Genomic DNA, 27,254 nt, shown 5'->3' on the forward strand with positions numbered 1-27,254 from the left:
AATGTGAAGCATGATGGCTGAGGATTGTGTGGGGCAGTGGGAAGAAGGCATCTGCAGATGGCTGTGACCAAATGGGGAAGGGGTTGGCAGGAGGAGACGGGGACGTAGCACACACCGGTGGTGGAGAGAGCTCACCTTGCAGATTTTTGTTCTCCCGCCTCAGTGTCTCTAACTGGTCCACCACCTCCTCGTAGGCGTTCCTCATCTTGAAGAGTTCGGTGCTGAGTGACCTGGACTCCTTCTGAGCAGCTTCCAACTCAGCCTGGCTTTCGTCCAGCTTTTGCTTCCACTCTGCGAGGACCTGGGAGATGACAAAGGGACATAGGATAAGCAAAAAGCAGGGGTGACTCGGAAGAGTTCCTGCAAACAAGGGCTGTCAGTAATGCCAACGTTTTGCTCTTCCATCCTTAGGGACTGAAGAAAGAGGAGGAGCACTGTTCTAGATCCGGGACCCCAAACTGTGATATTCCTGCAGGCCCTCTGCTGCGTTCTCACAGACATTACGATCTCAATGGAACTGAATTAGCTTTAACTGGAAACAAAATTGCCTTTGGAGGGACTGTCACAGTAGTCAAGAGACACCTCAAGTCCTCCAAACTGGGAAATGATGCTCCAACTGGGGGCCTTGTAGGATGTGCAGGTATCTCACACATCTAAGTGTGAAACTGTTGTTTTCACCACTGCCACTGTAAAACATTTGACCCTTTTCCAAATTCAGGTATATTCATGTAAATAGCATTTCCCCAACTTGAATCATCCCCATGCCTTCTTCACAGAGAAAGTGGCTGGGGAAGGACCTTGTCAAAGTTCCTCTGCTTCTTGTCCAGGGTGGCACAGGCAGTGTGGGAGCGCTCCAGATCCAGCATCAGATCATCCACCTCTCCCTGCAGCCTCTGCTTGGTTTTCTCCAAGGATGCGCACTTGGAGTTCGCCGTCTCCGTGTTCTCCTCTGCTTCCTGGAGCCTCTGGGCCAGTTTTTTCCTATGAAAACCAGATTTTTTCCCCCCTTGGCAAAAGTGGAATATTTCAGAAGGTAACTGTCAGATGGGAAGAGAAATACAAAAAACAGATTTTTCCCCCCTTGGCAAAGGTGGAATATTTCAGAAGGTAACTGTCAGATGGGAAGGGAAATGAATAGCATGGAAGGGACTGATGTTTGATGAGAGCAAGACCTAGGATTTGGTGAGTGGAGAGGATCCAAGTGTCACTGGGAGAGTCTCAAAATGCTTGGTGGCAAAGCAGGTCCCTAAGGAGCCCCCCAGGGAGCTAGGGGGAATGGACATTCCCAAGAAGAAGGACAGGGAGACCCGCAGAGGGTGGGGGGCACAATCTGAATGTTTCAGAAACCACAAAGGCATGGGCAGGAAAGAGACAATCTCTCAAGATACGAAGACTCCTGGTCTCTTGGCTTGTGCCCTCAGGCTCCCCCTGCTATTGCCACCCTGGAGTCCCTACTTGGCCTCCTCCAGCTCCTCTGTGCGCTGGATGGCGTCCGTCTCGTATTTGGTCCTCCACTGAGCAACCTCACTGTTGGCCTTGGACAGCACCCTCTGCAGCTCGGCCTTAGCTTCCTGTTCCTCCTCATACTGTTCCCGCAGCAGGTCACAGTCGTGGCGGGAGGACTGCAGGGCGTGTGCCAGGGCGTTCTTGGCCTGGGAATGACAGTGGTGACAAATTGCAAAAACATTTGACCCTTTTCCAAGTTCAGGTATTTTTATTTAAATAGCTTTTCCCCAGCTTGAATTATCCCTATGCTGTTTTCACCAAATTTGCCATATCAGCATATCGCCTGGTTTATTTAATTTTTTCAAGTGGGCTCCTTAATTATATTTAAATATATTTAACAAAAGAGTGAACTGTTACAGGACAGTAAGTGGAAAACCACTGACATTTGCCATAAACAGAAGGTAACCGTAAGTGCAATGGAAATAAAGCAATGTTATCACGTCTCGCTAGGTACTGTTGCCTGCTGGGACTCCATGCCTGGGGTCTACGCTCTATTTCTTAATAGGGTAAATAAGCAAATACTAAGGAAGTATGGTTCATGCTGAGGCCTTTTCCTTGATATAATCAGAAGGTTTGGAACAATTAAAAAGGGAAGAATTTTCTCGCTACTTGATGCAATGGTACGGAATGCTGTGACCAGGAGAAGCCTGAAAGCATCTTTTGATCTCACCAGTGGGCTGTGTCCCCACACTGGGGACTGCTGATGTGAGCTTTGCTGTTTCCACGGCCCGACTTCCTCCTTCTAGGCAGAGAAGACATGCCTAGAGGCATCCGTCCCTCACTCCCTCCCATGTGGAGGGACGGAAGGGCAACAGTTTAGCTCCGACTATAATGGCCACAAGACGCCCTCTGGTGCCACCATCAAAGAGAGAGTTCTGTCAGCTCACTTTAGTAATTTGTACATTTTCAACTTTTTAAAAACGTAATAGGCCAGGCGTGGTGGCTCATGCCTGTAATCCCAGCACTTTGGAAGGCCGAGACGGGCGGATCACCTGAGGTCGAGAGTTTGAGACCAGCCTGACCAACATGGAGAAACCCTGTCACTACCAAAAACACAAAATTAGCCGGGCGTGGTGGCCCATGCCTGTAATCCCAGCTACTTGGGAGGCTGAGGCAGGAGAATCACTTGAACCCAGGAGGCAGAGGTTGCGGTGAGCCAAGATCGCGCCATTGCACTCCAGCCTGGGCAACAAGAGTGAAACTCCGTCTCAAAAAAAAAGGCAATAAATGGGAAACTTTGCCTAAGAAGGAAAACAGCTGTTGCTGTATCGTGGCCAAAGGACAGCCGGCTCCTCCTGCAGTGGCCCTCCTCAGTACTTGTTCAGGCTTGGGTTCTCATCACTTCCCCCTGCCCCCCCTCATCTACTGAAGATCTTCACCACAGAACAGAAAGATGGGAGACAAATATGGCACTTGTCCTTTTTCAGAAGAAAAAGGTGGAGCTTGGGAAAATTCCAGAAGATTGCCCTATAAGTCTTAGCCAGTGTACAGCAACCTCAGAGTTCCATTCATGCAGTTTTGTGGACTCTTGGTTCCCTATTCTGATACCTGAACACGAATTGGCAGCACCAAGCACCTACTGTGTGCACTGTTCTTCTGGGCAAAGTAGGTAGAGTGAGGACAAACTATTCTTGCCCTCCATGAGTTTACAGATCTGTGGGAGACACATATTATAAACATAGTATCTGGATCTTGAAATCAAGAAGGCCATGATGTTCATGTTTATGCAACTGTCTCCAGGGTGCTCCCAAAACCACGGAGTCTTTTTGGAGGAAGGTAGCTTAAAATCAGGTGGTATAGGAGGTGACACACCAGGAATAATGAAGAAGAAAGAGGAAGGGATTTCAAGTGGCCGGAATGAATTGCTGGGCAGAATGCTCAAGTGTGTACAGTGATCGGGAGGAGGTGCCCTGGCTGGAGAGGGGAGTTTCTCAGACTACCCTATGGCGGACAGAGGGCATGGACCACCATGGGTATGGTTTTCTATCCCTGAAGAAGGAGATCTAATGCCAAGGTCCTCTAACTTTAAAGGACGGGTTCGCACCATGCTGCAAGGCAGACAGGAGAAGCAACAGGTTTCTTCTTTTCTTTCTTTTTTTTTTTTTTTTTAGCGGAGTCTTGCTCTGTCTTCTAGGCTAGAGTGCAGTGGCGTGATCTTGGCTCACTGCACCCTCCGCCTCCCGGGTTCAAGGAATTCTCTGCCTCAGCCTCCTGAGTAGCTGGGATTACAGGCACCTGCCACTACGCCCAGCTAATTTTTTTTTTGTATTTTTAGTAGAGATGGGGTTTCACCATCTTGGCCAGGCTGGCCTTGAACTCCTGACCTCGTGATCCACCCGCCTCAGCCTCCCAAAGTGCTGGGATTACAGGCGTGAGCCACTCACTGTGCCCGGCCACAGCAGGTTTCTTGATGTAGCACTGCTCCGACCAGCTTCACAGGTGAAGTGGTCATACAGCCTGGTTTCTCAGGTTCAATCTGACTCTATATCTTTACCTTCGTTTCTTCTTCCATTTGCCTCTTAAGCTCCTCCAGCTGCTGGGTGAGGGCCTGCTTGCTTTTGGTCAGCTGTGAAATCAGAGATTCCTTCTCTTCCACTTGGTGGCTCAGCTCCCCTACCAAACAGATGTGGCCCCCACGTCAGTGTTACCGACCACCCTCTCCCATGGCCCGGCTGGACCTCAGAGCCCTGCCCATTCTCACCATTCTGGGTCTGTAGTCTTGCTTTCTGCATGTTCAGATCATGGATCAACTGTGTCTGTTGCTCATCCTTGGCTTTGATTTCACTAAATTGGTCTTCTACCGTCCGGCACGTTCTTTCTATGTTACTCTTTAACAAACAGAAAGTCACCATGAATGGGAAAAAATGGATTCCTAGTGCCCAGCATTGAACTGAACCGTGTGATCGTTTAGCTTCTTGTCAGGTAAAATAAAACTACAAATATAGAACAAAAAAAGAGTCAGTTTAAAATCATAATTGACTGGGCGCAGTGACTCACGCCTATATCCCAGCACTTTAGGAGACCGAGGCGGGTGGATCCCTGAGGTCAGGAGTTTAACACCAGCCTGACCGACATGGTGAAATCCCATCTGTACTAAAAATACAAAAATTAGCCGGGCATAGTGGCAGGCACCTGTAATCCCAGCTACTCGGGAGACTGAGGCAGGAGAATCGCTTGAACCCAGGAGGCGGAGGTTGCAGTGAGCAGAGATCATGCCATTGCACTCCAGCCTGGGCAGCAAGAGTGAAACTCCGTCTCAAAAACAAAAACAAAAACAAAACAAAACAAAAAAAACATAATCATTTCAGATTTGTGAATGCAGCTCAATCTCCAATCGCTTGGAACATCAGTTTTTGGTAGGTAAGTATTTAATGATTTGTAAACAACCCTTTGAGAAGATGCCACTTTTAAGTGGATCCTTGGGATCCTCTTGTAATATAAGTAATTTGTGAATAATTGCAAGCAATACAAGCCTGTGAATATTTTCAAGCAATATATTCAGATGACAGTGTTAAGCATTTCATTCAATAACACAAAAGGTTCCCGATGGTGGAGGTGGTATGAAGGGATTCACCTCCCCAGCCTCCAGTTGGCCTGTATTTTTGTGAAGTTTATTCAAAACCCTTATGTGTGTTGACCTTTCTCTCCTCCTGCTGCTCCATAAAATAGAAAATAAAATGTATGGAGCATATGTTTTTCCTTAGAATGCGAAGTATGAGCTGGCAGTGGAGGAAGCAGGGATACTGATTCCAGGGGAGTCCTGGAGGAGCTTAGGATCTCTTTGAAAGGTGACACGCAAGCATGAAGGAATCAAAGCAGGGAGGGCTGAAAAGCGATGGCGACTTGCAAGAAGAGATGTGAAAGGGGCCAACTGAGAAAGTGTAAAGAAGCATGAAGTGCTGCTTCCCCTGGATGTTAAAATTGAGAACAGAGAGCAGCACACGGCAATTCTGGAGAGAGGGAGGCTGGAGTGGGGGCTGTTTATAGGCACAGTGCGTGGGGGATGCTGGAGGCTCTTCCTACCCACCTTCCCCTGCAGGCTGGCCTGGCTCGTGGAGAGAGAGGTGTGGGAGGGGAACATGTACAGACCCAAGTTCTTAGAGGAAGAAAGAAAACCAAGAAAGGGAAAAAGGGCAAACAAATGGGAAAGCAGGAAAGAAGGAGAAAAGGAGTCATCAGTCGGAGCCAGAGGCTGCAGTCGGGGAGTGAAGAAGCAATCAAGGGAAAACAAGACAGTGTGGACGCAGACCCTAAACACTGGCAGCAGGGGGCGCTGGAGAGACCACTCTAGTTCTCTGATCCACATCTCCCTTCCTTTTCTGGACAGATGCCCTGACCTTCCAGGAAACCCTTGGTGAGAGGCCCACAACCCTACTTCTAGGGTCACCACTGCTTCTTCCAGCCCAGCCAAACAGCTCCTAGTACAGCTCAGAGCACCCTGCAAGGAGGGCAGGTGTTAAATCGAGGAGCACACGTGCTCCACAAGGAATGCTTTGCTTTGAGGTCATGCACAGAGGTAGGTTCACTATGAAGCTTGTGAAATAAGCTTCAGGGCCCGCAATTTGTATGGACCCCAGAGAGTCTGGGAGCTGCAGAAGGTTTGAGGGAAGAGGAGTCATCCCAAGCAGAATATATTCTAGAAGGCATTTCTGGCAAATGGCCCAAAGAGGCTTCAGGAGAAAAGAACTTGAGTCTTCAAGGTAACCTGCAACACTTTTGTGTCATTATAAGTATTAACTTTCATGCCTAAGTTTCATAAGTTTGTACACTTTTTTCTTAAAGAACCCTAGTCGGCCAGGCACAGTGGCTGATGCCTGTAATCCCAGCACTGTGGGAGGCCGAGGTGGGTGGATCACCTGAGGCCAGGAGTTCAAGACCAGCCTGGCCAACGTGGTGAAACCCCATCTCTATCAAAAATACAAAAATTGGCCAGACGTGGTGGCATGTGCCTGTAATCCCAGCTACTTGGGAGGCTGAGGCAGGAGAATTGCTTGAACCTGGGAGGTAGAGGTTGCAGTGGGCTGAGATGGTGCCACTGCAATCCAGCCTGGGGAACAAGAGCGAAACAGTGGCACAGATCATCCAACTGTGCTTGAATCAAGTGGTCTTGATGCTTTGGTCTTAAAGTTTGTGTCTCCCCAAAATTCATAATTTCTAGTCCAGTGGTGTTGGGGGGTGGGGCTTTTGGGAGGTGATAAGGTCACGGGGGTGGAGCCCTTATGAATGGGATTAGTGTTCTTATAATAGAGGCCTGAGAAAACTTGTTCACCCCTTCTACCACATGAGGATGCAATGAGAAGGCGCCATGTGTGAGGAACAGACCTTCAACAGACACCGAATTTGCTGGCACTTTGATCTTGGACTTCCCGGCCTCCAAAATTGTGAGCAATACATTTCTGTTGTTTATAAATTACCTACTCTAAAATATTTTGTTACAGCAGCCCAAATAGATAAGACAAAGGATATGAGTGAATTTGAGGAACTGGAAACAGGCAGAAATAGGGAAGAGGGTTTCGGTGTAGAACATGCAGTGGTTTGGAGGCATCAAATTACATGTGCCCAGGGGCAGGTGGCCACTGGCTGCCTTGCATTCTGCAAGAGCAGAAAGGTCAGTCAGGTACCTTTGACTTGGAGATGGCTTCGATGTTGCTGGCCATGTCATCGATCTCCATCTTCAGCTCACTCTTCTCCTTCTCCAGCTTCTGCTTCACCCGCTGCAGGTTGTCAATCTGCTCCCCAAGCTCGGCCACACTGTCTGCGTGCTTCTTCCTCAGGGTGGCCGCCGTGGCTTCGTGCTGCAGGGTGGCCTCCTCCAGGTCCCTGCGCATTTTCTGGAACTCAGCCTCCCGCTTCTTGTTCATCTCAATCTGGGCTGAAGTGGCCCCACTGGCTTCTTCCAGCCTCTCGCTGATCTCCTCCAGTTCCCGGGCCAGATCTGAGCGCTGCTTCTCAATCTTGGCTCTGAGTGTGTGTTCTGCTTCAATTTCCTCCTCCAGCTCTTCTATGCGAGCCTGAAAGGATCACTGTATCAGGACTCTTATTGTGGAGGAGGGGGCAGCCTCCTTTGAGAGGGGCTGGGTGTTGAGGAATTGCAGGTAGGCAGCACGAGGTGGGTGGATCATTTGAGGTCAGGAGTTTGAGACCAGCCTGGGCAACATGGTGAAACTCTGCCTCTACTAAAAATACAAAAATTAGCCGGGTGTGGTGGAGGCCACCTGTAGTCCCGGGTACTTGGGAGGCTGAGGCAGGAGAACAGCTTGAACCTGGGAGGTGGGGGTTGCAGTGAGCTGAGATCACGCCGCTGTGCTCCAGCCTGGGTGACAGAGACTCGGACTCAGAAAACAAACAAACAAAAAAAGAATTCATTATAACATTACATTGGTGAAAAAACTTGGAAACAACCTAAATGTCCATGAATAAGGGAATGCACAAATCGATGGTGATGGAGACTTGTTCTAGAAGTCTATGGAGCAGGTAGACACCAATCCACGTCTATCATGGATGGCTCTGCAGATCACGTTGCCAAAAGAAAGGAGCAAGTTGCAGAGTGATACTCTCAGTGTGATATTTATGCTAAGAATATAAAGAAACAAGAACCTTTTCTGCATGTGTACTATATATTTTTGGGGGGTCTTAAATGTGTACAAAAACACATAGCAAAAGAGGCAGAAGGATGCATATCCCACTGAAACTGGTCATTACTTCTGAGAAGATGGTGAGGGCACTGGGCTTAGGGGTGGTGGTCAAAGCACCCTTATCAATAATATTTAGCTTTACTGGGCCTGTTTTGAGCCTTTGCAAGGAAGTATGTTTATGGGTTACTCAGAACATTAAAATATTATTTTCAAAAACTAAAAGAAAGGACAGGACATCTTCTCTAGCTTTAGCAGGAGGAAGGAAAGCAGCAGCTAAAGAAACAATGGGGAAGGAGTGAGGAGGGGCACTCTTGCAAAGGGATTGTCATGATTGGGAAGGTTTTGATGTTTTACCTGCAGTTCTTTCATCTTCTTTTGAAACTGCCAACTGTGGACTTGTTCGTCATCTATTTTGGCTTGTAACTGACTGATTTCAAACTCCTTCCTGCAAATAGATTTTTAAAAAAGAACATGAGATACAAGCCTCTTGGAGGGGATGAAAGTTGGCTTTTAGGCTGAGACACAGAGGTGGTAAAAGAAATATCTACTTTTTAAATTTCTCTTCTATTTGCTGCTTGTCATTTTCTAGATCCATAATGGATTCCTGGGACATTTTCAGATCTCCTTCCAGCTTCCTCTTCGCCCTTTCCAGGTCCGCCCGCAGTTTCTTTTCCTGCTCTAAGGAACCCTCAAGCTGAGAAGACACACAGGTAGAAAAGTAAGCCCCTGCTGGGGAAGCATTTGCTCCTTTTATTCAGCGCAGCCATACACGTGACCTGGGGCTTCCTGGGGCTCCTGTAGGGTGCTGGCTGCAAGCTTCTGGCCTCAGGAGGAAGCAAGTCTTGTCCCCTACCTCCCCTCTCTTCTGTCTTCCAGAAAAGGCTACCCAGGGTGGGGCTGGGTCCTTCATGGGCCTCCTGGTGCCTCTCTCAACTGATTCCCACTCGGCCTGGCCCAGACCATGTTCCATGGAGGGGTATGGTACTCACGGGTGCACACCCTTGCACAGACAATACAAATGGGGGCTTCTATGGACAGCACTGTGAAGGTCTGTGCTCTACACCATCACTCATTCCCTGCTAACATTACACAACCATGGGAGGCAAGGAATTCATGTGTGTGTATGTGTGTGTGCGTGTATGCACACACACACACATGCACACATGGGAACAGGAAACAGGGGCGTAGAGGAGGAGCACACCTACCCTGGGCTCAGAAACATTAAAGTTATCTAGAAAATCTCTAGCCACAATAATGATTAAAACCTGAAAACTTCAAAAGTGGCTCTTACATCAACAATAATAACGTCATGTGATGGGGGTGGAAATAGTAATTTTCGTGGCCACAAATGGAACTCATCTTTAATAACGTTACAACAGGATTGGAGGTTTTGGAACCCAAAGGACCTACAGGTGGATGCTAATAATACTGATGATGGTGATGGTAGCAATAATAGCAGCTATGTTTTGCTGAACACTTTGTGTGTGCTGAGCTTTCTGTGAAAACCCTCTGAGATGATGCTATTTCCATCGCCATTTCACAAGGCACAAACGGAGGCTTTGCAAGGGTAAGCAGCTTGCTTAGTATCCCAGACTCCTTCAGGGTCAGGATGGGGCTGAGATCTGAACTTAGGGATGCTGATTCCAGAGTCTGACCTCTCAAGCCCTGCGTCCTAGTTAGACTGTCTCTTGTCTGTGCCTCCACAAGTGATAAATGCTAAAGCATAGTAGTAAAATATCCTTACATCATCTGTTTGCTGTTCAAGCTTGGCATTTATTTTGATTAGACCATTGACTTTATCTTCTTCAACCTGAAGGTCATCCAGTGTTTGCTGATGGGCCTCCTGTAGCGACTTCTTTTCTTTGGTCAATTTGGAAATGTTTTCTTCAAGTGCTGTCATTTCTTCGGAGAGATTCTTTACCTGGGACAATATCGACACTGATTTAATATGGAAAACGATTAAGCCAGAAGCTTCCATCAACAAAAGCTATTGCTTCTTTGCTCATTTTTCCTCTTTCCCTTTTCTTTTTGGCTACTACTTTTTTACCTCCTGGAATTGACAGACTCTCAGTTCTTTATCTTCCTTAACGGTCTATCACGGCGCCTCAAATTCTCCCATTAGGATTATTCATTTAAGGAGGGCATTATATTCTATAAGGAAGGGCACTGTTAAAATGCAAATGTGCTACCTCTGAAGGGTAACACATCAATCTATATTTGCTCATAACACGTCTGTGGAAATGTGTTTATTAGGTTGGCTGGCTGAATAGGGTTTAGAATGAGGCAGGAAGGGGAGGAGAGGCGTGAGGTGCTATGCAAGAAAATTCACGCCGGGTGCAGTGGCTCACGCCTGTAATCTCTGCACTTTGGGAGGCTGAGGTGGGCAGATCATGAGGTCAGGAGATCGAGACCATCCTGGCTAACACTATGAAACCCCATCTTTACTAAAAATACAAAAAAATTAGCCGGGCGTGGTGGCGGGCACCTGTAGTCCCAGCTACTCAGGAGGCTGAGGCAGGAGAATGGCGTGAACCTGGGAGACGGAGCTTGCAGTAAGCAGAGATCACACTAGTGCACTCCAGCCTGGGAGACAGAGTGAGACTCCGTCTTGAAAGTAAAAAAGAAATAAAGAAAGAAGGAAGGAAGGAAGGAAGGAAGGAAGAAAAGGAAGAGGAAGGAAGGAAGGAAGGAAGGAGAGAGAAAGGAGGGAGGGAGGAAGGAAGGAAGGAAAGAAAGAAAAAGAAAAAGGAAGGAAGGAAGGAAGGAAGAAAGAAAAAAGAAAATTCAGAACAGGAGTGCTGTGTTATCAGGAAGCAGGAGGAGGGCACCCAACATGGAACTTGAAGGAAGTAAGTGAAACTTTTTCCACATCCAACAGGCCTCCAGATCAGAAGTTGCTAACTCCTAATCTATGGGCTGAATCTGGCCATATTTTCTTTAGTCCACATAGTAGTTTACAGTGTTCTTATTTATAATGTCACAGTAGTTTTTGTTTATTTGTTTGTTTGTTCTTCTTTTGTTTTGTTTTTGAGACAGAGTCTCGCTCTGTCACCCAGGCTGGAGTGCAGTGGTGCAATCTCCGCTTACTGCAAGCTCCGCCTCCCGGGTTCATGCTATTCTCCTGCCTCAGCCTCCTGAGTAGCTGGGACTACAGGCGCCGCCACCACGCCCGGCTAATTTTTGTATTTTTAGTAGAGATGGGGTTTCACCACGTTAGCCAGGATGGTCTCGATCTCCTGACCTTGTGATCTACCTGCCTTGGCTTCCCAAAGTGTTGGGATTACAGGCGTGAGCCACCGCGCCTGGTCTGTAGTTTTTAAAATGTTATCAACATTGAAAAAAATGAGACTTCACGTAAAACTTGGATTTCTGGCTTCTCATGGAAAACCAGAAGTTCTGAAAATGCTGGATTCCCATTCCCTGCTGACAACAGTTGGCTGGGGCTGAGTCACCACTGCCTTCTGTGGACAGGGCAAGAGCTCTTCAGTTTGCCACAGTCCCCAGCCCTTCCGAGTGTCTTTTTCCATTACTCCCAGCGTCTATCCAACACTGACTCTGAGTGTCAACTGTCATTGTCTCTTAAACTCAGCAGTTCACATCCCTTAGCCCACCTCATGGGCAACCCATTATGATGTGAATCATGTAAGTGGTTTTACATATTATTGTTGAAATGTATGTCGTTGTGTTGTGTGCATGTGATTTTTGTCCACGTAAATGCTATTATGCTGTATACTTCATTTTCTTTTTCTTTTCTTTTCTTTTTTTTTTTTTTTGAGATGAGTCTTGCTCTGTCACCCAGGCTGGAGTGCAGTGGTGCGATCTCGGCTCACTGCAATCTCTGCCTCCTAGGTTTGAGTGATTCTCCTGCCTCAGCCTCCCAAGTAGCTGGGAATACAGGCACCCGCCACAACGCCCAGATAATTTTTGTATTTTTCGTAGAGATGGGGTTTCACAGTGTTAGCCAGGATGGTCTCGATCTCCTGACTTCATGATCCGCCCCCCTTGGCCTTCCAAAGTGCTGGGATTACAGGCGTGAGCCACCGCGCCCGGCCCTATATTTCATTTTCTTACATTTTCCCACCATTTAGCAGTGTTTAACATTTGCTGTGCACAACCCATTGTTCCTAATGGCTACGTGGTTCTCCCTGGTGTGTACCTACTACATGCTATCTCTGTTTTCCCCGTGGTGGACCCTGGCACTGCCTCCAGCTGTCTCCCACAAGCAATGCCACTACAAACACCCTAGGACATATCGCTTTGTAGAAAGGTGGAAGAATTCCTCGATCTATATACCCAGGAGCAGAATTGCTGAGTCATAGGGTATCTGGATTCTTAATTCGACTAAGTCATTCCAAATGACTTTCCCAAACACTGCATCAGTCTCTGTTCTGCCAGTACTCGCTCCTCTCAGTCAATCCTTGGTGTTACCCAGTCTTCTGCCTCCTTCACTATCTGCCTGGCCCCTGTAGGCCTTCTTGTTTGCAATCCCTGCGCTTGGTGCTATGGGAAATGAAGAAGAATATGAAACAGTCCTTCCTCTCAATGAAATGCTAGAAGTTTGTGATACAGCCAGGGAGGTTTGAGAAGAGCCTATGGGGTCGGGCGCAGTGGCTCACACCTGTAATCCCAGCACTTTGAGAGGCTGAGGCGGGTGGATCACCTGAGGTCAGGAGTTCGAGACCAGCTTGGCCCACATGGCGAAACCCCATCTCTACTAAAAATACAAAAAATTAGCTGAGCATGGTGGTGTGCGCCTGTAATCCCAGCTACTCGGGAGGCTGAGGCAGGAGAATTGCTTGAACTCGGGAGGCGGAGGTTGCATTGAGCTGAGATCGCACCACTGTAACGAGATCTGCCTGGGTGACAGAGCAAGACTCTGTCTCACACACAAAAAAAGAAAGAAGATGACGAAGGAGGAGGAGGAGGAGGAGAACCTATGGGACAGAAAAGACGGCAGGGGACAGAACTTGTTGGGACTTAACTACCCTTCTCCTTGACTCCAGCCTCTCATTTCCGGGCAATGTTGTATTGAGTGGACTCCTACGCCACCCTTTCTCCTCCTTACAGAGAGAGAGAGAGAAACCTGGTTAAGACACTGCGGGAATCCCTTGGGTTTGCGCACCTTGTTCTCTGTGGCATGCTTCTCCTTTTCAACTTTCGTCAAGGTCAGCTCCAGGTCATCAATGTCTCTCTTGAGAGAGCAGCATTTGTCTTCCAGATTCCTCTTCTTGGCAACCAGTTCAGAATTCATGTCCTCTTCCTCTTCTAGTCTCTCAGTCAGCTCCTTAACTTTTGCTTCCAATAGGATCTTGCTTTTGATGAGTCCTTCACACCGTTCCTCAGCGTCCATCAGATTTTCCGTTTCCTGAAAGAACCAGGTCATTTTATGTTTTGATTGGCCTCTTTGAAAATGCTACAAAGAAAGGGTGTCACCCTCTTAAAGCCCATTATCTAGGCCTAAGCCAAGAAATGGGTCATGCACACACATGCACGCACATGTGCACACACTGCACACATACATGTACATAAACTTAGATATCACCCATAAACACATTTTTTTTTCTTTTTAGATGGAGTTTTGCTGTGTGGCCCAGGCTGGAGTGTGGTGGCGTGATCTTGGCTCGCTGCAACCTCTGCCTCCCAGGTTCCAGCGATTGTAGTCCTGAGTTGCTGGGATTACAGGCATGTTCTACCACACCTGGCTAATCTTTGTAATTTTTGTAGAGATGGGATTTCACCATGTTGGCCAGGCTGGTCTCAAACTCCTGACCTCAGGTGATCTGCCCACCTCGGTCTCCCAAAGTGCTGGGATTACAGGCGTGAGTCACTGTACCTGGCCAGTATACATGCTGTTTTTTTGTTTGTTTTTAACTACCAAGGACATTGCTTATAGAAATTCGCATTTAATAATTTGTCCATTTATTTCTTTAGAGACAAGGTCTTGCTCTGTTGCCAAAGCTGCAGTGCAGTGGTGTGAGACAGCCCACTGCAGCCTCACACTTCTGTCTCAAGTGATCCTCCCACCTCAGCCTCCCAAGTAGCTGGAACTACAAGGTATGTGCCACCATGACTGGCTTCATTTTGTGTGTGTGTACAGATGGGGTCTCAATGTGTTGCCCAGGCTTGTCTCAAATTTTAGCCTCAAGTGATCCTCCTGCCTCAGCCTCCCAAAGTGCTGGGACTACAAGTGTGCGCCCCCATGCCTGGCCTCACTTATAATAATTTCAAACAGAGGAGTTCGTGAAGTTACAAGTTCATTTTAAAGAATGAAGCCTCTAGAAATTTGCCACATTTGGGCCGGGCGCGGTGGCTCAAGCCTGTAATCCCAGCACTTTGGGAGGCCGAGATGGGCGGATCACGAGGTCAGGAGATCGAGACCATCCTGGCTAACACAGTGAAACCCCGTCTCTACTAAAAAATACAAAAAACTAGCCGGGCGAGGTGGCGGGCGCCTGTAGTCCCAGCTACTCAGGAGGCTGAGGCAGGAGAATGGCATAAACCCGGGAGGCGGAGCTTGCAGTGAGCTGAGATCTGGCCACAGCACTCCAGCCTAGGTGACAGAGCGAGACTCCGTCTCAAAAAAAAAAAGAAAAAAAAGAAATTTGCCACATTTGAACAGCTGTTCATCTCACTCTTCCTGCTACCACCAGTTGGAAAATGACTCATCTACTCTATGTTCTCTGAAGCTGACAAAATCGTTTCAAAACATTACTATCTTTTAACTTCCATTAAATTTGTTTTTAAATGTATGTATTTATTTATGTTCTAGAGATAAGGTCCCACTATGTTGCCCAGGCTGGTCTCGAGCTTCCGAACTCGAGTGATCCTCCTGCCTTGGCTTCTGAAAGTGTTGGGATCTCAGGCAGGAGCCACCAGGCCTGGTCCTTTCAATGGAAAAGTTCTTCCTATGTCTCCTTAGCTGTGTCTCCTTGAACCACAGAACAGAAAATTAAAAACACCCAAGAATTCGTGATTGAATACATATGTCCTAGAAGATGCTGCAGTGAGTCTCTTGGACAGACCAACATCAGCTACTTCTGTTCTAAATCGGGCTATATCTTCCCACATAAGAGTATTTATTTATTTATTTTTTGAGACAGATTCTCGCTGTGTCTCCCAGGCTGGAGTGCAGTGGCGCAATCTCGGCTCACTGCAAGCTCCGCCTCCTGGGTTCAAGTGATTCTCCTGCCTCAGCCTCCTGAGTAGCTGGGACTACAGGTGCGCACCACCACGCCTGGCTAATTTCTGTATTTTTAGAAGAGACGGGGTTTCACCGTGTTGGCCAGGATAGTCTCGATCTCTTGACCTCATGGTCCACCCGCCTCGGCCTCCCAAAGTGCTGGGATTACAGGCGTGAGCCACCGCGCCCGGCCTATATAAGAGTATTTTAAGACACATATTGCAGGGTAATGCGTGGGAGGAGACTGGCACGTGTGCTAATGTTTATTGAACATCTATAAACATGAGCTGTGTGCTAGGCATTTTACAGGCATTAACTGTTCATTCTTCAACAGCTGGATGAGGTGAGTACTGTGACTATGCCCATTTTACAGACGAGACAACGGAAGCACAAAGAGGATATGTAGCTCGCCCAAGGTCACGCGGCTATCAGGTGGAACATCTGGGATAGAAACCCAGTTATCTGGTTCCAAGAACTGTTCTCTTGCCTGCTGTGCCTGGGAAAGTGCTCCTGTTAACTCACTATAGGGGTTGGGAAATCACATGAAAAGGGGAGCGGAAAATGCTCTGCATAAAAAACAAAAGGTAAAAGTATTTGGAGGTTTATTAAAAAGGGAAAATTATAAATGCCTTCACTCTGTGAAAGAGACAATTATACTGCCCCATTTCTTTTCTTTTCTTTTTTCTTTCTTTTTTTTTTCTTTTTTTTTTTTTTTTTGAGACGGAGTCTTGCTCTGTTGCCAGGCTGGAGTGCAGTGGAGCGATCTTGGCTCACTGTAATCTCCACCTCCTGGGTTCAAGTGATTCTCCTGCTCAGCCTCCTGAGTAGCTGGGACTACTGGTGTGTGCCACCACACCTGGCTAATTTTTTTTTTTTTTTGTATTTTTAGTAGAGACGGAGTTTCACCATGTTAGCCAGGATGGTCTTGATCTCCTGACCTTGTGATCCACCCACCTCGGTCTCCCAGAGTGCTGGGATTACAGGCATGAGCCACCATGTCCAGCCTATATCCTCCCATTTCTTTGATAAAACTATGTATATTTAAAGTACTTTTTTTTTTTGAGATTGGGGTCTCACTATGTTGCCCAGGCTGGAGTGCAGTGGCATGTTCTCAGCTCACTGCAGCCTCAACCGCCTGGGCTCAGGTGATCCTCCCACCTCAGCCTTCTGAGTATCTTGGACCAGAGACATGCACCACCACACCTGGCTAGTTTTTTTATTTTTATTTTTTATAGAGATGGGGTTTTGCCATGACACCCAGGCTGGTCTTGAACTCCTGGGCTCAAGCGATCCTCCCACCTCGGCCTCCCAAAGTGTTGGGCTTACAGGCCTGAGCCACCGCGCCTGGCCTAAAGCACTTTTTACATATTACTGTAAATCATATATGGACAATTACTCTTGCACGTTGAATTGGGTTAATTTTGATTATTTATTTTTATTTGTATTGTTTTTTAAAAGGTGTGGTGCATATACGTATGACACATATATATCCCTCATGCCCACAGCAAAATATATCTAACTCTGTGATGTCGGGGACAAATCAGAGCACAGATTCTCTTTGCAGACATAATTTCTGGCACTCACTGCTTTGGCGAAGCCCGGGACCAGGCATCCTTTTACCAGCAGGGTGGTGCTGCAATACTCCATACAACCACTGGGTGACACCACTGTCTCTTGAATAGACGCCTGATGGTGCCCTCAACCTTCCTCCCCCTTTTCTGTCCTCCAGCCTCTGTGTTTTGCATTCTTAAGTGGGAGGTACTTACAGACTGGACCTGCAATTGGAGGTCGTTCTTTTCCTGCAGCAGGGAGACCATTTTCTCCTCCAGCTCCTTCCGGCGAGCCTCGGATCGGGCCAGTTCTTCCTTGGTCCTCTCGAAGTCTTCCTTCATGGTGGCCATCTCCTTCTCAGCCTCTGCACTCTTCAGTAGGGGCTTGATTTTGAAGAACAGGTTCATCCAGGGCCAGTGCTTGACATTCATAAAAGAGCGGATGTTGTACTGGATGCAGAAGATGGAGTCCCTGTACACCCATTAGGACTCGAATTAATAAACCCAGCAAGGTCTGGTCTCTGCACCCCCCACCTGTCCCCCACGGGCCCATCCTCCATCCTTCCTGGTTAGGTGGGGAGGTGCAGCCAAGCTTGGCAGATCCTCTGGATCCAGAGTAGGTCTGCAAATGAGGGGCAGAGGAGACAGAGGCACGTGCACAGGTTGGAAGGTAGGAGAGGGCGCGGGGCCTCCTGCAGGCACCTGGTCACCTGGCTGCCCCTTCCACCACCCTACTGAGTGCCCTGCCTGAGGGCGTCAGTGACTTCCTAATGCTCAATGCAAGGAATAGCTTTCATTCCTATTTGATTGGGTCTTTCTGCCACATTTGATGTGTTAATCAGTTCGCAACTTTTGAAACTTTCTCTGCCTTAGATTCCATCAACATGTTTCCTGTTTCATTGTATTTTGCCATATGAGGTCCCTCTTTCTTGCTGAAGAAACCAAGGACTTGTCCTTGGTCATTGGTCATCTCCCAGTCTCTTGCCCTGGTAGAGTTGATCTGTCTTCCCAATTTCTTTCTTTTCTATATATTTTTTTGAGACTTTTTTTTTTTTTTTTTTGGAGACGGAGTCTTGCTCTGTTGCCCAAGCTAAAGTGTGATGGTGCAATCTCAGCTAACTGCAACCTCCACCTCCTGGGTTCAAGCAATTCTTCTGCCTCAGCCTCCTGAGTAGCTGGGATTACAGGTGTGCACCACCATGCCTGGCTTTTTTTTTTTTTTTTTTTTTTTTGAGACAGAGTCTTGCTCTGTCGCCCAGGCTGGAGTACAGAGGTGCGATCTCGGCTTACTGAAAACTCCGCCTCCCGGGTTCACAGCATTCTGCCTCAGCCTCCCAAGTAGCTGGGATTACAGGTGTCCGCCACCATGCCCAGCTAATTTTTTGTATTTTTAGTAAAGACAAGGTTTCACCATGTTAGTTAGGATGGTCTCGATCTCCTGACCTCGTGATCCGCCCATCTCGGCCTCCCAAAGTGCTGGGATTACAGGCGTGAGCCACCACGCCCGGCCCATGCCTGGCTAATTTTTGTATTTTTAGTAGAAACGGGGTTTTGCCATGTTGGCCAGGCTGGTATTGAATTCCTGACTGCAGGTGATCTGCCCGCCTCGGCCTCCCAAATTGCTGGGGTTACAAGCGTGAGCCACCGCAACCAGCCTGTATTCCTAATTTCTACTGCTGTTTTCATACCAGCGTCACCCACGTGATCTCCTCCCCTTCACCCTCCACAGCTTTGTATTTACATAGCTTATGGATTCCTGAACACTGGCTTCTCTTTGCCTTCTTGAGATTCTTTTCATCTCCGTGCTGGCTTCCATCTGCTTCACCAAGCTAGATGCCTGGGAGTCATTCCTGACGCATACGTAATGGCGGTCCATTATGGCTCTGACAGTCAGAGTCACACAGGGGACCAGGGAACCAGGGAGAACAGGCTCTCTCCCACACTCTCCCTGCAATCCCTGCAGTCATCAGTGCTGCTATTCCTTCTCTTGAATTATCAAAGGAATCAGACTTAAACATTCCTTTAATCCGTGCCCTGCTCTCTAACCCACCAACCATGTCCTACTTCAGGTCCTTGTCATCCCTTGTTTGGACTTCTACCACACTGTGGTCTTGCCCCTCCCTAGCCCTTGTGTTCACCCTCCTCCTAACTGCCAGAGTGACGCAATCCTACACCTCGTCTCCCCACACACCTTCTACAGCTCTCCATCAATGACAGGGTGCAGCCTGGGTTTCCGAATGTGACACACAGGGACCTCCACTGCCTGCCTCTTGCTCTAGATTCTAATGACAGCCATTTGCTTGTCGGGCTTCCTCCCAGACCACCCACTCTCAGGTTATGTAGACCTTGCTTCAGGAAGTGCTTTCTTCAGCCAGGCATGCTGGCGCATACCTGTAATCCCAGCACTTTGGGAGGCTGAGGCGGGCGGATCACCTGAGGTCAGGAGTTCAAGACCAGCCTGGCCAACATGGTGAAACCCCATCTCTACTTAAAAAAAAAAAAAAAAAAAAAATATATATATATATATATATATATATAAAAATTAGCCAGGCATGGTGGTACATGCCTATGATCCCAGCTACTAGGGAGGCTGAGGCAGGAAGGTCACTTGAACCTGGAAGGTGGAGGTTGCAGTGAGCTGAGATTGTGCCACTGTACTCCAGCCTGGATGACAGGGCAAGACTCTGTCTCAAAAAAAAAAAAAAAAAAGTGCTTCCTTCTTGCTGGCATCTTCATGCCAACTCCAACCCCCCAACTAGGCTAGTGGCTTATTCTTGCCAGTTCCCTGTCCCCCGACTATAACACGAACATTGCGCTTGTCATAGGCATTAAAACCAGCCATGCACGTGTCTGCTTCCCACTCCTTTGTGACCCTGTGAGGCAGGGTTCATTTCTGTCTCCCCAGTGCCATGCAGAGCTCCCAGCCCAGGATTGCCGCTCAGTAGATGTGGGTTACACAAATGAAGGAAAGAAAGAGCAAGCACATGGATATCCCAAGACGAAAAGCAGGGAGCGACAATCAGCTGCTAAGCAGAGAAGGCAGGATAAGGTGGAGGTGAGGGTCTGTGTCACCTCCTCTCCATCATCTTCTTGAACTCCACCCGCATCAGGTATCCCCTGCACACGGCCTGCGTGCGCGTCATTAGCGTCACCAGCTTCTCGTCTCTCATCTCCTCCAGAAGCCCCAGGAGCCCAGCTTTGAAAAACACCTGCATTAAAAGACAGAGGAGCCTTGATCTTTTTCCCCAGCAGCTGTTCAGCCGGGCCCTTGAGGGAGCCTGTTTCTGCCCAACTCTGAGCCTCAACCTCAGAGCATGGCAGGGGCAGCAATTCCGTTTCCAGGACTTGCTTCTCGGTGACTCTGGTCTCCTCAGTGGCCCCTCCTGGGCAGTGAGGCAGCCTGTTCCAGAGTCTGTTCCAGGCCAGGTGCGGTGGCTCATGCCTGTAATCCCAACTCTTTGGGAGGCCGAAGTAGGCAGATCATTTGAGGTCAGGAGTTCGAGACCAGCCTGGCCATCATGGTGAAACCTTGTCTCTGCTAAAAACACAAAAATTATCCGGGCGTGGTGGTATCTGGGCACCTGTAATCCCAGATACTCAGGAGGCTGAGGCAGCAGCATCACTCGAGCCTGGGAGGTGGAGGTTGCAGTGAGCAGAGATTGCGCCATTGCACTCCAGCCTGGGTGACAGAGCAAGACTCTGTCTCAAAACAAAACAAAACAACAACAACAAAAACCCAAAACAACAACAAAAAAACAATCTGTTCCAGGCCCCACCAACCCACAGAGACCAGTTCTGACAGAGCTCACGTACAGGAAACAAAGATGAGTCCAGAAAGAAACCATGGGATGCGATCGTGCCCAGATCAGAGAGACTCACAGATGCGCTGGCTTCACTCTCTTTCTCTGTCCATCCGGGAACGTTGGTCCTACCCTCAGGCCCACTTCACCCACTCCCTCCGTAACAGTCCAGGGAAACCAAGCACCCTCTGGGGCCAGCAGGCTCTTCCTTGGTGGGGACCCCCAGCCTGCCCCTTTCTGAGATGTGAATCTTCGGAGGCAGGCCAGGATTTGAAGCCGACCTTTGCCACTTACTATCTATCCATGTGTGACCTTGAGTCAGTTTCTCAACCTCCCAAGAACCTGAAGAGTCAGTGCCACCCTTGTCACCATCACTCCCACCTCGCTGGATAGTGAAGAGTCAGTGAAGTACGTGCGGGAGGCTTCTCACGGGGCTGATACTCACGTGCTCAATAAATGGTAGCTAGTTTGTCTTTGTCTTTGTTTTTTGAGACAGGGCTTCACTCTGTTGCCCAGGCTGGAGTGCAGTAGGATGGTCAAGCGCACTGCAGCCTCCATCTCCTGGCCGCAAGCAATCCTACTTCAGCCTCCCAGAAGCACTGGGATTATCGGCATGAGCCACTGCGCCCCGCCTGGTAGCTGGTTTTATTGGTTATAGTCATTCTTCTCAAGGCCTCGGGTCCGTGAAGTCCTCTCTATGTTCTCCTCTCTTTTCGGCTCTTTCTTACCTCTGGGACACTAGAGTTCCCCATTGGCTTTTCCCATGCTTGCTGCATGGTGGGGCTCAGGATTCCAGTCTAAGCTTCCAGCCACGTACAAACCAACAGGGAGACAAGCTCTCTCTACCTAGACACAGAGCTCCCTTTACCTGGGCGACTGGGCAAGGACGGTCAGGTGCACCAGAAGGGGAAAGGGATCAGCTAACAAGCAGCCCAGGGCTGTGGGGTTACTAGGGGGGTCCCAGCCTCGCCTGTACTCACCTTGGTGTTGCCGAACCTGAACTGCTCCCGGTCCACATCGATGGAGTTCAGGAGCTTCTCTGAGGCGTTTTTGCTATCAATGAACTGCCCTTCAGGGATAGCACTGGCATTGAGGATCCGGTACCTAAGGAGAGAGGACATTTCCCGGATGGATTCCAATCCCCGGAAAGGCTTCATAGCTGAGACCAGGCCTTCTAGAATCCTCTCCTGTTCCAGCCTTAGGAGGAAGTGGAATATTGTACAGCTGGTCTGGGAGATGGGAATAGCTAGGGGCTGATTCTAGCAAGGGGGCCACGGTGGGTGGGAGAGAAGCGTGAAAGAAGGAAGCCCAGCTGAGTGCATGGCGGGAAGTTTGCTTTCAGAGGAAATGATTCTTCCCTGGCTTAAAAGAGCCTTGAAATCAACCGTGACCTGCAGACCTTGGTTCTCCTACTTCTGGAAGGTCCTTTCCTGTCCTCCATCCTGGATGAGGCCTGGACTTGCACACCCCAATGGCGGCTCAGAGAACAGAGTTAGTCTAGAGCTGCGGGCCTCAGCTGGGGGTGATTTGGCAATGTCTGGAGAGTTTTGATTGTCACAGCTCAGCGGGGAGGGGTGAGGTTGGCTACCACATCTCTGAGTAGAGGGCAGGGTTACTGCTAAAATCCTCCCACACCCAGCACAGCCTCCACAATAAAGGACTGAATGTCTAGCCTGAATGTCCATAGTTCAGAAGTTGAGACATCCTGGCCTATAGTCGCAATCAGGCTAGAGGGTCTGGGCTCTGAATTTGGAACCACTTGGAGTGCCCAGCACTCACTGTGGGCATAGTGTCAGTTCCTCCAGCAAGAGATGAAGTCCGTGGAAACTCTGGGAGGCTTGGGAGCTCAGCAAATACCCAGGCCGAAGAGTGTCTTTGGGGAATGCAGAAGTTGCCCTCGGAAAGAGAGAGATGCACAGGAGAGGGGGAACCTACCGCTGCTTGAAGTCAGCATAGAGGATCCGGCTAGGGAATCCCTTTCTGCAAATCCGGATGCCCTCGAGGACCCCGTTACAGCGCAGCTGGTGCATGACCAAGTAGTGATCCATCACACCTGGAGAGAGAACGTCCCAGAGGTGTTCCTGTGACCCCTTCATTTGTTGTTGGTGGTCTGAGGCACCATGAAACCCTCCAGCACATCCACACTTGAGTGGCAGAGTCAGTGCCAGCTCCAAGAGTCAGGGCTGGGGGTGGCTGGAGCCTGCCTGCAGGTCCCACAGTAGAAATAATCCCAACCTCTTGGGGAGATGCTAGCACCCCATAACCATGGCAGTAAGAGCCAAAGCATTGTGCTTTCTGTCCTCAGCCCTGACTCTGTAGCAAGGCTGCAAAAGGGGGCAGAGTGAATACGGGGTGCACTTGGGCTTCCTGTGGGATAACCTGAGATGTCTTCTTGCATCTACACGAGGATGGAGTTGGAAAAATCTTCAGGCTGCGGCTGCAGAAGAGTAACCCAGCAAAGAAGAGGAGGCCGGCTGGGCGCGGTGGCTCATGCCTGTAATCCCAGCACTTTGGGAGGCCGAGGTGGGCGTATCGCCTGAGGTCAGGAGTTCAAGACCAGCCTGGCCAACATGGTGAAACCCAGTTTCTACTAAAAATACAAAAATTAGCCAGGCGTGGTGGCACACACTTATAATCCCAGCTACTTGGGAGGCTGAGGCAGGAGAATTGCTTGAACACAGGGGGCGGAGGTTGCAGTGAGCTGAGATTGAACCCTTGCACTCCAGCCTAGGCAACAAGAGTGAAACTCTGTCTCAAAATAATAAATAATAATAATAATAATAAAGAAAAAAAGAAGAGGAGACCATGGGAGGGGACCCAGAGCGGGGTTGAAGGCAGGGTGGCGGTCATCTGCTGACCTCTCAGCCCCTGCTCTAGGAATTGGGGGAGAAATGGAGCTTGGCTGGAAGGCGAGGAGCCAGAGGGGCATGCCCCCCTGGGGAGGTAACATGGATGCTCGTGGTAACCAGCCTGGGTCAGGCACAGATTAAACTAGGATGGAGAAAATTCTGTCTGAGGTCTGTGTGAGGGGTTAGAGGAGAGGGGCTACGGCAACCTGATGGCTTCTCTTTGTGGACTCCCTAAGTTGCTGGGAGGGGCGTGGGGCCAAAGCTGGCTTTGACTTAACCTTAGGGAAGCTTCCAGAATGCCCACATGCTTCCCTGGTAGCTGTGAGGAGACATCACTATACAATTAGATGATTTTTCAAGGCTTTGGTAGAGCTGCACTGTCAGATACAGTAGTGACCAGCCACATGTGGCTATTTACATTTAAATTCATTAACATTAAAAATTAATTAACATTTTAAAACTTTTCATGTAAATGTAAACATTTCCTGTAACGGTGGCCACCCTATTAAATAGTGCAGACATGGGGCATTTAATCATTTCTGAAAGTCCTATCAGGCGGTGATTCTCTAGAGAAAACATGGTTAAGAGCAAGGAGAAAATGTCTCAGACATTCAGAGAACCAGCCAGGTGCAGCGGCTCAACACCTGTAATCCCAGCACTTGGAAGGCCAAGGTGGGCAGATCACCTGAGGTCAGGAGTTCGAGACCAGCCTGGCCAACATGGTGAAACCCCATCTCTACTAAAAATACAAAAATTAGCTGGGCGTGGTGGCAGGCACCTGTAGTCTCAGCTACTCGGGAGGCTGAGTCAGGAGAATTGCTTGAACCTGGGAGGCGGAGGTTGCAGTGAGCCGAGATCGTGCCACTGCAGTCCAGGAGGGTGACAGAGCAAGACTCAGTCTTAAATAAATAAATAAATAAATAAATAAATAAATAAATAAAATAATTAAAAAAAGAAATTCATAGAACCGCCGATGTGGAGACAACCTTAGAAACGGTCTAATTCGACTCCCATGAGCTCTTAGATGATGATTCTGAGCGGTTAAGATCCCAGCTGTGCTGTTTACTAGCTTTGTGGACTTGGGCTGTCTCTGCCTCAATTTCTCTATTTGTAAAATAAGGATAATAATGTAGATGGAACATCCCCAGTCAGAAAATTCAAAGCCTGAAAACTTTGAGCTCCAACCTGATGCCACAGCGGAGAATTCCACAACTGAGCTCATGAGGCAGATTGCAGCCAAAACTGTTTCACGTATAAAATTAATATTCTATACAATTACCTTAGGGCTATGTGTATAAGACCCATATGAAACAGATGAATTTTGTGTTTAGACTTAGTCCCATCCCAAGATATCTCATTAGGCTCATAAGATATTCCAATAGCCACAGAAATTTAAAGTGTAAAACACTCCTGGTCCCAAGCATTTCAGATAAAGGGATATGCAACCTGTAGTATCTACTTCGTCAGGCGGTTGAGGATTAACTGAGTTAAGATGAGTACAGGCCGGGCGCGGTGGCTCACGCCTGTAATCCCAGCGCTTTGGGAGGCCGAGGTGGGCGGATTGCCTGAGGTCAGGAGTTCGAGACCACCCTGGCCAACATGGTGAAACCCTGTCTCTACTAAAAATACAAAAAATTAGCTGGGGGGTGTGGTGTGTCCCTGTAATACCAGCTACTCGGGAGGCTGAGGCAGGAGGATTGCTTAAACCTAGGACGCAGAGGTTGCAGTGAGCTGAGATTGCACCATTGCACTCCAGCCTGAACGACAGAGTGAGACCCTGTCTTGGAAAAAAAAAGAGAGAGAGAGAAAAGATCAGTATAGCGGTTAAAATGGTGAAAGCAGGCATGATTAACACTTGCGTTAACCATGTGGCTGAGGCCTCCTTCTTCTTAAGCGCCGGGAGCAGAGAGAAAAAGGCATAATTACAAGATAATTGAAGCTTCTAGAGCCAGAAGAAAGCCGAAAGGACCATCATTTTATGGCGGGGAGGCCAGAGCTGCCACCATGCTTGCCAGGCTGTCCATCCTGTTAAGGGCCGTGTCCCACTTGGACTGGGAGATCTTTTCTAATTCCTGCAGAGGCATCCTATGGGGTGGCAGGGCCCTGGGGGAGACTGAGGCCCAGAGAGGTGAAGGGCTTTGCAAGGCCGTAGCAGAGCTGATACGGGACTCTCCTCTCTCACAGGGCCCCTCTGGTTTGTGCAGACTCGGAATCCTGAGCTGAGTTCTCTTAGGGCTTGCTCTGTTTTTCCTCAAACCTGGCCTGAGTTGTTTTCTATCAGGTCCATGTAAAGGGCCTCCTTTGGTTTTTGTACCAACGTGCAAAACTTCTAAAAATTTCCCTGAGCTATTCTCTCCTTCTTCTGCTTCAATTGCTGAAGGGTTTTTCCTCTTTACTTCTCCAAGTGTATCACTTCCATCCCACTCCTTTCTCCAGCCATCTTTGCCTCCATGGGCAGTGGTGTTCGCCACACTTTTGAAATATGCTGTATCTTATGATGCTCTGGCATCTTGGGGCCTTGCCGGCCCAGGAGAGACTGCCCTTCCTGGGGGCTAGCTAATTCCAGGAGATAGCAAACAAATTCCTGCAAGCACATCTTTCACATGCAAACCAACTATCCAAAGCCGTTAATCCCCAACCCCTACCTTTGTCAGGCTCTCACAGGACTCTTACACTCTGGGTCAATATTTCCCTGCCCTGGTCACCTCAGGGCCCCGGGTACCGGCCAACTTGAGAAAGTCCCTACATTTTGACGTCTGCTGAAACCATTCAAACTTGCCAGTGCTGAACCTGCTTGGCCTGTTCATGCTTCCTCACCGACTCCATCCCATGGGAACGACCCTCAAGGCTCTGGCCTGTGATTTCTCCTTACTCCCCCACCCCCAAACCTAGCCCTGGTGCTTCCCCTCATGGCGCTCTGTGGCAGGCCCCCTCCTCTCGAACACTGCATCTTTTTTTTTTTTTGAGATGGAGTCTCCCTCTGTCACTGAGGCTGGAGTGCAGTGGCGCAATCTCGGCTCACTGCAACCTCCGCCTCCCGGATACAAGCAATTCTGCCTCAGCCTCCCAAGTAGCTGGGATTACAGGCATGCGCCACTACGCCAGGCTAATGTTTGTATTTTTAGTAGAGACAGGGTTTCACCATGTTAGGCTGGTCTCAAACTCCTGACCTCGGGTGATCCACCCGCCTCAGCCTCCCAAAGTGTTGGGATTACAGGCGTGAGCCACCATGCCCAGCCATGGCTGTCTTTTTAATGGTAACCATCTTCTGGTCTGTTGGCCTCTCCATCCCTTAACAATAATAAAACCTCCATTTAAAAACAGCAGCGAGCCAGCCTTTGGTGAGCCAGCAGCACAGACTTAGCAGGCCCCAGGTTTGCTGCACGAGGAGAACGAGAGGAGTAGAGGTTGGAGCCTGCGCCTGAGGGTTCCCCGTTCAGCAGACGAGCACACGACCTGTGCCTGTGAAGCCCCGGAGGATTCGGGAGAACAACTAGCAAACCCCGTTATGTGCCTGTGGGTGGGGAGGAACTTGAGATTTGATCGTGGATTGTGACTCCCAGCCCCTGCTCTAGGTGCCCTGGGGTGAGGCATGGAAATCTCCGTAGTCTCTAGTCTTCTAGAAGATACAGAGGGCACACTAGGTGCTTTCTAAGGTGTCACCAGGCTTCTGTATCAGTGTTGGGCCATTCCCAGAAATGGACATGAAAACAGAGAGGTAGGTGCCGGAGCTA

At 48.8% G+C, this 27,254-nt stretch overlaps 1 protein-coding gene and 1 long non-coding RNA gene across 3 annotated transcripts in view; one reads left to right on the top strand and one right to left on the bottom strand.

Annotated features, from left to right (window-relative positions):
* Positions 1-9,612, top strand: part of LOC114673055 (uncharacterized) — a 30,295-nt gene extending 20,683 nt beyond the window's left edge. The window contains exons 2-5 of the long non-coding RNA XR_013406108.1: positions 5,834-6,022; positions 6,793-6,887; positions 8,731-8,859; positions 9,018-9,612. This is a non-coding gene — a long non-coding RNA (uncharacterized LOC114673055). The remainder of the gene's footprint in view (positions 1-5,833; positions 6,023-6,792; positions 6,888-8,730; positions 8,860-9,017) is intronic.
* The window catches only part of MYH13 (myosin heavy chain 13), an 82,735-nt gene that overhangs the window by 11,539 nt on the left and 43,942 nt on the right, over positions 1-27,254 (bottom strand). For both annotated transcript variants that reach the window (XM_077970370.1, XM_077970369.1), the window contains exons 19-32: positions 22,607-22,724; positions 21,652-21,775; positions 19,944-20,080; positions 17,088-17,343; positions 13,264-13,506; positions 9,886-10,062; positions 8,690-8,835; positions 8,496-8,586; positions 7,128-7,517; positions 4,208-4,334; positions 4,001-4,119; positions 1,456-1,652; positions 798-981; positions 136-301 (exon numbers count right to left, since the gene is read on the bottom strand). In XM_077970370.1, the coding sequence (XP_077826496.1) occupies positions 136-301; positions 798-981; positions 1,456-1,652; positions 4,001-4,119; positions 4,208-4,334; positions 7,128-7,517; positions 8,496-8,586; positions 8,690-8,835; positions 9,886-10,062; positions 13,264-13,506; positions 17,088-17,343; positions 19,944-20,080; positions 21,652-21,775; positions 22,607-22,724 (2,475 nt within the window). The remainder of the gene's footprint in view (positions 1-135; positions 302-797; positions 982-1,455; positions 1,653-4,000; positions 4,120-4,207; positions 4,335-7,127; positions 7,518-8,495; positions 8,587-8,689; positions 8,836-9,885; positions 10,063-13,263; positions 13,507-17,087; positions 17,344-19,943; positions 20,081-21,651; positions 21,776-22,606; positions 22,725-27,254) is intronic.

The sequence above is a fragment of the Macaca mulatta genome, chromosome 16, assembly GCF_049350105.2.
Source record: "Macaca mulatta isolate MMU2019108-1 chromosome 16, T2T-MMU8v2.0, whole genome shotgun sequence".
In the NCBI taxonomy this organism is placed as follows: domain Eukaryota; kingdom Metazoa; phylum Chordata; class Mammalia; order Primates; family Cercopithecidae; genus Macaca; species Macaca mulatta.